This window comes from Vespa velutina, chromosome 10, assembly GCF_912470025.1.
Source record: "Vespa velutina chromosome 10, iVesVel2.1, whole genome shotgun sequence".
NCBI lineage: Eukaryota > Metazoa > Arthropoda > Insecta > Hymenoptera > Vespidae > Vespa > Vespa velutina.
The window spans coordinates 2,370,217-2,382,716 of NC_062197.1; the positions used below are offsets into that span (position 1 = coordinate 2,370,217).

Genomic DNA, 12,500 nt, shown 5'->3' on the forward strand with positions numbered 1-12,500 from the left:
TTGATTAATCAATTTTTTTGTTTGGAGTTGAAAGATTTTGAAAGAAGAAAAAAAAAAGAAGGAGAGAGAGAGAGGGAGAGAGAGAGAGAGAGAGAGAGAAATAGAAAGAAAAAGAAATATTAACATTTTCTTTTTCTCGATTATTTATTTATTTTATTTTATTTTACTTCATACTTTTTTCTTTTTCTTTTTTTTTTTTCTTTTTTTTTTTTTTGAACAACAAACATTTACCTTTATATCTTTCTAAAGATTAATATAAGTAATTATATTTTCGTTAATAAAAGTAATTATCATTTTTCCATTAATAAAAGTTTTCATTCGTGATTCGAATACGTCCGAGAATATTTCGCTTGTCGCGAGAATACTTTCGATATATCGAAGGTATTTACGAAAAAATCGAGATACATTAACGAATATTCGAAATACATTAATTAAATCGTTAGATCTCTTCTTATTCCCTCTCCCTTTTCCTTCACTCTCTCTCTCTCTTTCTCTCTCTCGATTTTATATATATATATATATTTTTTTGCGTGCTTTTTTTTTTCGTTTTCACAAAAATCAACGATAAATCAAGGAATATCGCTCATTGGTTAAAATTTTTTATTCTAATCGATTTTTCCTTTGTTTTTCTTCTAATTTCTTCAATTTACTTCAATATATCGTTGATGGGGCAGGCATTAAAAAAGAAATTTTTTTCTACGAACTCATCGAGTATAATAATAACAATAATAATAATAATAATAATAATAATAATGATAATAATATCTTATCTCGTTACGATTGAAATTTTCAATAATATTTAAAGGGAAGGAAAAATAAAAGATTCTTTTTTTTTCTTTATCTTTAGAAAAAAAAAAGGTGATGTGGTGATGTAGGATGGGTGGTTGAAGTGGGTGGGTGGGGGTGACTAGGAATAGGGGTAGATATCTCTTGTCGGACGGTCTCGACTTTACCCTAACACGCGTAGTTTTGGCACAGTTTCGAGAGCGCGTAACGATCGCGTCCCAAATCAAAAGCGCAAGTATTCCGAACTGCTCCTTTGTCTTTCTCCATTCTAACCCAGAAACAAGTTACATTCCATTATATCTTTTCCTCTTCGAAAGTTTCATAATATGTAATATATAATACATATATACATACATATACATACATATGCAAATACGAAGTTAGCTTTGTCTTCGTACGATTGTCTTCAATGTTTTACCAACGTTGCTACTACCTATTTCCTGTTTCTTCTTCTTTAATTTATTTTCTTATTTTTTCTTTTTCTTTTTCTTTTCTTTTTTTTTTTTTTTTTTTTTTTTTTAATTCATATTTACGTAAAGGGAGGGAAAAAAAAGAACAAAGGAAGGAGGGGAGGGGGGGGGGAAAGAAAAACTTACTTAAAAGATAAACCCCGCATTATTATGATATTCCATAAATTATGCTTTGAGCGATAATATGCACTAGGATAAGTTCGTTCGTTTGATGAAAAATAATAATTCATATTTATTACGAGCATTATAAACGTATTGGTTTTTGTCGTTCTATCTTTTCTTTTCTTTATTATTATTATTATTATTATTATTATTATTATTTTATTTTTTTATTTTATTTTTTTTTTTTTTTTGTTTTTTCGTTTTACTTACTTTCTTCCCACTTTTTTCGTAATCTTTAGTTTGTATTATCATATCGGAAAGACGTCCGGAGTTAACAAAAAAAAAAAAAAAAAAAAAAGAAAAAGAAAAACTCGACTAGACGTGACAGAAGTGTGGGAGTGAGGAGTGAAGAAGAAAAAAAAAGAAAAAGAAAGAAAGAAAAAGGAGAAGAAAAAAAGACGGGGGAAAAAAAATGACAAAAAAAAAAAAAAAAAAAAAAAAGAAAAAAATTGAAAAGTAAAAGAGAGCACAAAAAACGCGAGAGAGAAAAAAATCGAAAAGGCAGCTTTGAAAAAGAGATACAGTGACCAGATTGTTTGTTCGTTGAAAGATATGACGGGACGTTAAGCTTTTCATCCGCTTTTCCGACTGGCAAATATCCTAACGGAGTCATGGTATACTTTAAACTGAACCTACCGTTGTATCTATGTATATAAAACCCGCGGATAAAGTAACAACTATATTTATATACATGTATATATATATATATATATATATATATAAAATGGTGTTATCATGATACGAGAGTATAAAAAATCCATCTTGTAGATAGTGGGTCATCGATCGATCCGTTCGATCGTTTTTGAATTTTCCCGCGAGAAAGCTCAAGATCGGTCGTAGAGATATAATCGAAAAAAAAGGAAAGAAAAAAAAATTCCTCCGAAGGAAAAAAGGAAAAGAAAAAAGGAAATAGGAAGTAGCGATTAATGTGGTGATTTTTATGTTCGTCATTAATCAAACCCAAGTATATACTTTTTGAACGATCCATAAGAGGAGATTCTATGCTATTACGATATGTCGCGATAATTAATTAGAAATAATTAATGAACGACGAGTACATGCGATTATTAATCGTAAAGGAAAATACAAGTATATACACGTTTATTACATTAGAAAATGTTCGATATATCATAGGGCAAACTATGATGCAGGACCGGGGTTGGCCGGGTGTGGGGCTGGGGGGGAAGGAAAGCGGGGACTGATGGAACAGTTCATGTGATTTTTCGTGCATTCTTCGTAAATTCTTTTCTCTTATGTTCTTTCTTCTTCATTTTTTTTTTCCTTTTTATTTTTTTCTTGCCAGTCCGTTGCGACGGATATCCGGAGACGGATTATTCACGTTGAATCGTTTCGACGAACGTATCGGCATACTGAATGAGGGATAGGAGGAAGGCACTCTCCTTTCCTCTCTTACTTACTCTCGTATATATAAACACATATATATATATATATATATGTAATTTATGTATGTGTGTGTATGTGTGTTTGCATCTATCAATAAATGTATATACATTTATATATATATATGTAGAATTTCACTCACCCATCGATCCTCCAAAAGAGCTTCTCAAAGGGCGAAGAAAATCGGTGTGTTTGTGTATGCGTGTGTGTATGTGTATGCGTATGTATGTATATATATATATGTATATGATGTCCCTTTATCGAACGTGACTCACGTCACTACAAAGGTTTCCTCGTCTTCTCAAATTTCTTATTCTAATCTTCAACGATTATTCCATTAGTCGTCACTTAATCAAAAGCCTCTTCCATTGTTGATAAAGTAAGAGTAAAAGAAAGATATATAACTCGTACGATTTCATTCGATCTAATCGAATGAAACATTAATTTTATTTCGATTAAATAATTTATTGATATAATAATTATAAAATGAAAGAAACGAAAAAGAAGAAGAAGAAGAAGAAGAAAAAAAAAAAGAAAAGGAATTATTATTGTATCATGATTAGAAATAATAAATAATAAATATGTATTTAAGTAATAGACGTATGTAATTTTTCATTAATGAAAAAACAAAATCAGCTGATTCTCCTTCTCTAATTGATTTATTATATGAATGAAATTATTAGATTTTTATATATATATATATATGATCGAATTGAGATTACGTTATAAATGTATTTATTATAAATAAGATAAGATAAAAGATTGTTTATAAATTACGACGAAGTTCGATCAATGAGAAAGAGAGAGAGAGAGAGAGAGAGAGAGAGAGAGAGAGAGAGGGGGGGGGGGGCAAAAAATTGAAAAATATCTTTCGATGCGACCCCACTAATTATCTTCATTAAATCATTAAATTTCAATCATTAAATACATTCGATAAAATCCGATTGAAATCGACGATCCTTTAACTATTACACACGATATTATATCTATCTATATATATATATACATATACATATATATGAATATACATTTAAGCCGCACTCCCGATGATAAGCGAACGAGCAAAAGCTATATTACACGAATTGAGGACGATAACGACACACAACAGGTGTTGACTCGTATAGCTAACGAAAACGACTGAAGAGAGTACGAGAGGGGGCCACGTTTGGTGTCTGTAAATATTATGAATGCCGGCTACGATTTACCTATGTGTCCTTTCTGTTAAAATGAGTTGTATATATCATTATATACGAAATATATGTGTATACATACGTACGTACATATCGTACACAACAAATATACAAAGATAATTATATACGTGACATTGAAAATGTCGATGTATTTACGCATTCCTTAGAAGAATCTATCTAACTTATATTATATTTTTCTAATTAATCTAATACGTATCATACGTCGTTATAATAATTTCATTATATTATTTTCAAAATTTATTATATAAACTTATATTTAATTTTATTTTTATCTTTCTTCCTTTTCTATTTTTCTTTTTTCCTCAACCCCATCCATCCCTTTCCTTTTTCTAATTATTACTCAATTAATTTCATACGAATGATATGTTTCTTTTTTTTTTTTTTTTTGATCTCTCAAGTAACAATCGTAAACTCGTATCATTTTTCCAAATTATTTTCAATCGTTATATATATATATATACCTTAATGGGTGTAAAAAGAATGTAAAATAAAAAGGAATCAGATCGTTTTCATATTTTCTGACATCGTCTAATTATTATTTCAATTTGAAAATCGACGTTTCGTTAAAATCGAGATCTAGGAGATAGATATTGATCGTATCAACATTGATACAAACACACATGAAAGAGACAAGTCGGATATATACGTCGTATATATACACTCGTACGTATTCACGAAATGAGTTTTATCATTCAAAAAAAAGACCGAGAGAAAGAGAGAAAGAGAGAGAGAGAGAGAGAGAAAATTCTACATACACGTTTTATAATAACGAGATATCAATTAGATTGAAATTTCATGGTTTTGTTACGTCGAATGATTATCGCAAAAGTCCGTATTATCTTTCAATCTATTTCTACCTTCGTAATTTATCAATCTTTTTTGTTTCAATATTTTGTTGTGAGACGAAGGGAGAAGAGACATGTGAAATGTATTATTGAGTTAAACGTAAAGAGACGACTATGTGACTACTACTATTACTACTACTACTACTACTACTACTACTACGACGACGACGACGACGAGGACGACTTGACGTTACTGGCGTCTAGCCAAGCTAACTTTTCAAAGGGAGTTCCCGCAAAACAACATTTGCTATCATCTCGCCCTTTACTTTTTCATGTATTTATGTATGGATAGACGTAAGTATATATATATATATATATACTACTATACTATACATATGTATGTGGGTAAAAAAAAAAAAAAAAAAAAAAAAAAGGGTAAGAAAGAAAGAAAAAGGGAAATGGAGAGATAGAGATAGAGATAGAGATAAAGAAAACGAAAGAGAGAGAGAGAGAGAGAATGCGTATGTCTCACTATGTTTATAGACATGTGGTTTCTCTATGAAGGTAACGGTGTGGTCTGATTAAAGGGCAAGCAAAAGAAGAAGGGACCGTTGGAGATACTCGTTAAGTCCTTCTTATCGCGCGGAAGGTTCTTTGATATCTGCTTGGCTGAGAGGAGTACTTGAAAAGAACGTTGATGCTAACAGCGTTTTGCAAACGAGATGTCTTCCTTTTTTATTTTCCTTCCTTCTCTCTCTTCTCCCTCTCTCTCTCTCTCTCTTTTTTTTCTTTTTTTTTTCTCTCTCTCTCTTTTACCCTCTGTAAGTTGTACTCGGAATAAGAGGGCATAAAAAGGATGTGAAAAGGGGGACAGGGGGTGGGTTGGGTTGGGTTGGGTTGAGGGGTGAAAAAGACGCGACTCTCTTTCTCAGTTCTCCTTCTCTTTTTTTTCTTCTTCCTTTTCTTTTCTTTTCTTTTCTTTTCTTTTCTTTTCTTTCTTTTTTTGTTTGTTTGTTTGTTCGTTTTCTTCTCTTAATATTTTCAACGTCACCACTGTGCTATATATATATGTGTGCATTTTATCTTTTAATCGTGTATTAAAAGTACGACGGGGAATAGAAATTTTCCAAATGACGTAAACTTATGCGGAATAAACCAATGATAAGTAAGCAACTACGTAAGTAAATACGTTATTTTATATATTTATATATAAATATATATATATATATATATATATATATATATATATATGATTTCTTTGGAAATGTTGAAATTCTAAAGAGAAATCTTTGAAGGTAACGGGAGCTCTTGTACGGAGCTCTTGTGTAACTTTTAATTAAATCCTTTTCTTAGGAGAAACGTGAACAGGTGTCGAGTTACCTATATTTTACCATAGCGATTATTAATTACTTCATTAATAATTGGCCAATAGTTTAGACGCAAGGGATCCGGGACCGGGGATTGGGATCGGGACCACGGGAATAAGGGGGAAAGTTTTCAACTAATTTTCACGTCCTTCTTTTCCTTCCCACCCTTTCTTCTTCTTCTTCTTCTTCTTCTTCTTTTCTTTTTCATTCTTTTTTCTTTTTCCTTTTTCTTCCCTTTTTTTTTTTCCTTCGCCCTGAACAATTTTTACATTGTCAAATCATCGACGAAAAAAAAAGGGAACTTGAAATGGCCTTGACATTTCTTTTTTCCATCCAACGACATTTTAATTTTCACTTAAATTACATTTGCATTGGTTTAAATACGTATTACCTGTATATACGTCTATACATGTAAGGCTGCTATCAAAGCTGTATTTCTAATTTTTAACCTTTTGCACTCTATTATGTCAAGCGTGGCTCGACATTCTTTAATGACGTTTTTTATTATTAACACATTTCTTGCGTCGAAAATCTCTCGCGTAGAATGAATTTTATTTGTGAACAATATGTGTATTTAGAAAAAAAAAAAAAAAAAAAAAAAATTTTAACGCGTGCAAAGGATTAATTATTTTACTTCACGTCACGGAAATTTTTCATTTTTCGTTTCATTTTTTTTTTGCTTTTTTTTTTTTTTTGTTTTTTCCTCTTTTTGTAAGTACAAGTTACACCGAATGTACGACATAAATGTACGAATAGGAGTGATAACGTAAAACTTTTGTATTATATAACTATTGCACGAGCACGAAAAATATTGTGTCATAGAGAAATCAAACAATACTTTTAATTAAATCTGTCCTTTTTTCATTTTTCTTTCTTTTTCTTCTTTTTTTTTTTTATTTTTTTTTTTTTTTTTTTTTTTTTTTTTTTTTTTTTAATGCCAACGTCGATACCAAATAATCGATTGTATGAGTATCAGTGTTTCTCAATACTTTTACGTATTCCCACCGTATCTCCCTAATAATAAAATTATATTTATACATATCTATATATAAAAATTATAATAAAATAAAATATAAAAAATTATATATATATATATATATAAATTAAATTTTATAAATTCACAAACTGCACACAGATCGTCCCAAAAAAATATGAATGACATTTCAGGAGTATATCGAGGCGATCGTATTGAACGATTTCATTTTAACTTTTCTATCCTTTTATTTATTTATCTATTTATTTATTTATTTTTGATTAATTCGCATTGAGAATCACTGTAATGCAAGGTAATAATTTATTTTCTTTTTATCCTCGTCTAGCTCGCTCAAGTTTTTTTTTTCTTTTCTTTGTTTTTTTCTCTCTCTTTTTTTCTTTTTTCTTTTTTTTTCTTTTTTTCTTTCTTTTTTTTTTTTTTTTTTTAATTCTCCTTCTCAAGAATAGACGACAAAGAGAAGTTAAGAGGATATAATCCGATGGTAAAAGGAAGATTTTATCTCGGTAGAATGATACCGTTATTAGGCTTATCGCTCATTCATATCACTTGGAAAATCGTGGTCGATGGTCGATGGTGGTGGTTTCGTCTGGTGGTTGGCAAACAAGATGCTCGCTTGCCAGCTGTTACCTTGCCAATAACAAATTCCTATGTTCTATTTGCAACAAGTAGAGAAAATGATTATAATCAAGTTTGTAAGGGTTGGTACTATCTACCAATGAGTGAGCTTGGAACGATGGCTATCAAACGATTCGAACAGAATCGAACGCATTTGACACTTTTTGGAAGAACGCCAACGAGCTATGAAATTAAACGGTTCGTTTGTTTTTGTTTGTTTGTTTTCATCACGCTTAAGGCAAAATCACGTGATAAATATATATATATATGTGTGTGTGTGTGTGTGTGTGTGTGTGTGTGTGTGTGTGTGTGTGTGTATGTGTGTGTGTATATATATACAATACATATATGAAATTCCTATTTGGAACGGATTTGTAATGAATTTGTTGGAAAAAAAAAAAAAAAAAAAAATGAAGAAAAAAAAATAAAAACGTTTTCGTTCAATCTAATTTATATTTTTGTTTCTAAATGTATATATGGCTTATATTATGAGCTATTGAATTTTTCTGGTTGTAACAAGAGTATTTGGTAAAAAAAAAAAAAAAAAAAAAAAAAAAAAAAAAAAAAAAAAAATACTACAGAGCGTTGTTTATTCTAATATAAAATATTAGATACTTTATTGACATAATTTGTACCATATAATTTGTTCTTTATATATATATTTAAATGATTTTATTTCATTTTTTACTTTAATTCTCAATAATCAAATAGTCAATAAGCATGAAGACTTTAGAGATGAAATAAGAATTAATTTACTATAGACGGATACGTGCGAATTATATAGGGAATTTATTTATTTTTTTTTTTTCTTTTTTTTTTTTTACCTTGTGCTTCATACGTAGGAGAATAAAATATTATATTTCTTGTCTCGCAAAAATATATCTAAAAAAAAAAAAAAAAAAAAAAAGTAAAGAAGAAAAGAAGATAAAAAATCTTTCGAAATCCGAATTATATTTATTATAATAATTAAATAAACATAAGTACATATATATATACTTAAAGTCGCACGAAATGTCCTCGATTCGACTCTTTGAATAATGAACGAAACTTCTCTAATAGGACTTTGCAAAGTTCTTTTAGTAATAAATTAATAAAGGATAGAGAAAATAAAATTAGATATTATTTTTACTTGACGTATATATGTACGTAAGTATATAGTATATGCATATTAATACATAGATAGATATATTTATATAAATATATGTACGTAAAGATACGTACGTGTATTTAAATACGTTTAAATACGTATAAAAGAAGAAAAATATTAATCGGTATATTAAATTTCTATCAGTTCTTCTATTTCTTCCTGTTTTCTTTTCTCTCTCCTTCATCATCTTCTTCTTCTTCTTCTTCTTCTTCTTCTTCTTCGAACTAACTTCGAACTAAGAGTTACGAAATTCTAAAACAACGAACGTCCTAGGAAACTCGAAATTCGAAGTTTCCTAAGAAGAAATGGTGCGGCAAATGAACCGGCGAAAATCCACTCGAATTATTTCAATGAAGTGACCATTTCGTAAAATTATTTTAATAATAGAAAATTTAACGAGCATAAATTACGAGAAATTATTATTTCCAACAGGTTTGAGGGGAGAGAGAGAGAGAGAGAGAGAGAGGACGAGGGGGAGAAAGAAAAAAGAATAAAAAAAAAAAAAAAAAAAAAAAAAAAAAAAAAGAAAAATTCATAGTTGAAAAATAACGTACGTAACGAGCACGACGATTGAAATTTTGGCATCTTAACTTGAATTTATTACTGTTAATAACTATAGATCGGTCGGATTTAAATTTTATAAATCGTACATCTAACACTTGCACGCTAACACTTATTACTGCCAAAATATTCTACGTATTAAATGCGAATGATAGTAATAATAATGTTTATAATGATGATGATAATAATGATAATAAATTTTTATGATATTTCCTTTTATATACGATACGATATTCTTAAGAAAGCGAAGTTATCTAATTCGTAATAATTCGCAATAAATACTTGCGACAAAATGGCGCGTGCACGATGAGTTTAACTGAAAACCAGTTTAGTTGTTCTTCTTCTTCTTCTTCTTCTTCTTCTTCTTCTTCTTCTTCTTCTTACTAGGTCGTAATTTCCTTCTCATTAAACGTTTCTAAAACGCGTCGAGGACCCGTTTGCGACATCGCATAAATACCGACTCTTGAGCGCAATGAAAACGGGTCCTTAAGATGAAAGTTTTCGCATTAGCGAATACGTTCGTTCAATAACGAGAAAGAACAAATACGCAACGAAACAATCCTTTAAGCTCCTTTTTTCGTTTATCTCCTTTTTTTTCTTCCCCTCCCCTTCCCCCCTTTTATTTTTGCTTCTCTTTTTGCCTTTTTTTTCGTTTTGTTTCACCATAGAGGGATTGGATCGACTTTAAATTCAACGATGAGGACGAAAAAAAAGAAGAAAAAGAAAAAAGAAAGAAAAGAAAAGAAACAAAAAAAAAATCTCAAATCTGCATCGTTCGTGAGTCAGAAAGAGAGAGAGAAAAAGAGAGAGAAAGAGAGAGAGAGAGAGAGAGAGAATGTGTGTTCTACATAAGCTTCTAAAAATATTTTTTACGATCTACACGCATTTTGTGTCGTACACGGACATACACATACACACACACACATATACACCCCTCCAGGGACATACACATCCTTCGTGAATGAAGAAACGTAATACAACATGTACGGAATTAGTGTAGAGGATTGGTATTATTTTGGAAAGGGGGAAAAAAGTACCACAAAAAAAAAAAAAAGAAAAAAAAAAAAAATTCATAAAAAACAGAAGAAAGGAAAGAAGGAAAAAATCGATGAAAAAAGAAAAAGGATAGAAAGAAAAGAAAAGGAGAAACTTACCCTGAGCAGGATCTCTCCTTCTACGCCTGTGCTTTCTCCTTCGTACTTCTTCGACATAATTCGAGGATGAAGAATCGTCGTATCCAATGACGTCACGTTTCTCAGCTATCTTACGTGCCTCCTCTTGACGTTTCTTCAAAAGTTCGTAAACGCGTTTGAAATAATCCCTGGCTATGTCCTCGTTCGATTTATTAATCAACGACAACGTCTCGGTTTTATCCTGACGACGTGATTCATTATCGTCGATCAAATTCGAATCGTCATCTTCCTTAAAGCTATCCTCGTGTTCCTCGCTACCGTCTATTATTTTAAACGTTGCACTTTTTTTAACGTTCGAACGTGCATACAATTCACGATAATCTTTGAACGCGGCCTTGTGTATCGAATTGTATCCAAAATCGGGCGAGACGATAATGGACGATGATTTGGAATTAGGATCAATTGATTTTTCAAAGGTAATACGATCGGTACCATTATTATTATCAAAGGGACATATAATATCGTTGTTAATAGTTGATCCTAAAGAATTACGAAGATTTTGACATACTTTACAATTTCTCGTAACGCATAATTCCCTTTTAACGTCCTTCGTTGTTCTTGTCTTATTCAACATAAAATTATCCTCTTTTTCTTCATTCTTCTTCTCCTCTTCCACTTCTTCCTCATCCTTCTCCTTCAAACCACTCTCTCTTTGAAGTTTCTCAAGTTTCTTTCTTTCCTTATAATCCTTCCAGGATCTTTCGATCCTATCCAATTCCTTCTCGGTGTTAGGATTATCAAAATGAAGATCGCTTTTCGTTTTACGATATGTTCTCCTTTTATCCGTAGATTCTCTCCTAGTGGATTTATATTTTCTTTGTTGTTCGACGAATTCATTAGATCTTCTTACGAGCAAGGCGTCGCTCTTCGATCGACGATAATTATTTTTTTTAACGAACGAAGATGATATAGAACGTACGTTGCGTCCATTTTTCTTTTCACTTTCGTTAAATCCAAAAGATCCTCGTAAATTCATATCCTTCTCATCGTCATCGTCGTCATCATCGTCATCATTATTATCCTCCTGATTCTCCTTCTCGAATCTCATTCTTCTTCCTGACGAATTAATTACGTTCGTTTCGCTTCTTACCTTTCTCGTACGATAATGCGTTTCGATATTATTAGAATCGACGACGTTTTTACGATCGAAATATAATTTTTTAATCGTCAAATTATTATCCACGTTCTTATTAGATTCCATTCTTTCACGCAATTTCTCAGTCAAAAAACTACGAATTTTAACGAGCTTATCAGAATCAACATAATCATTGTTAATCGATTCAACGACATTATCGTCATTCGTGTTAGATAGATAAAATTTCGATTTATTATTATCATCGGATCCATGATCCTCTTCCGATTCTATCTTATCTAATTTATCATTGGACCGTACGAATGGGTTCGAATAATCGCGATTAATTTTACGATTAGACGAATGAACAATATCGCTTTGACCTTTCAAATAAGCCTTGACCTTTCTACAACGTTCCTTGGCAATCTCATCGGGGCTTTTGTCAAACATATTTTTCGTTCTTAAATCATCTAAAATCTGTCGACGTAGAAAATCACCGGTCGAATATCTCTTAACGATCTCTTTGTCGTTCTCTTTGTTTTTAATTTTTTTATCGCGGATGACCTTGATACTAGCGTCGCTCCTGGATTTTCTCGGTTTGTAACCAAACTCAAATGGGCCAAATTTGTTACTGAAACCGTCGACATTACGATTACCACTCGATTGCATTGGTTCACGTTTGGAATTAACCGACGTGGATCTCGATATTTTACGAGACAAAGGAAATTTTTCGTAA

General features: G+C 30.9%; 1 protein-coding gene across 2 annotated transcripts in view; it reads right to left on the reverse strand.

Moving 5' to 3' along the window:
- Positions 1 to 12,500, reverse strand: part of LOC124952273 — an 87,346-nt gene that overhangs the window by 72,373 nt on the left and 2,473 nt on the right. For both annotated transcript variants that reach the window (XM_047501876.1, XM_047501877.1), the window contains exon 1: positions 10,654 to 12,500. This exon is cut by the window's right edge. In XM_047501876.1, coding sequence (XP_047357832.1) covers positions 10,654 to 12,500 — 1,847 coding nt within the window. The remainder of the gene's footprint in view (positions 1 to 10,653) is intronic.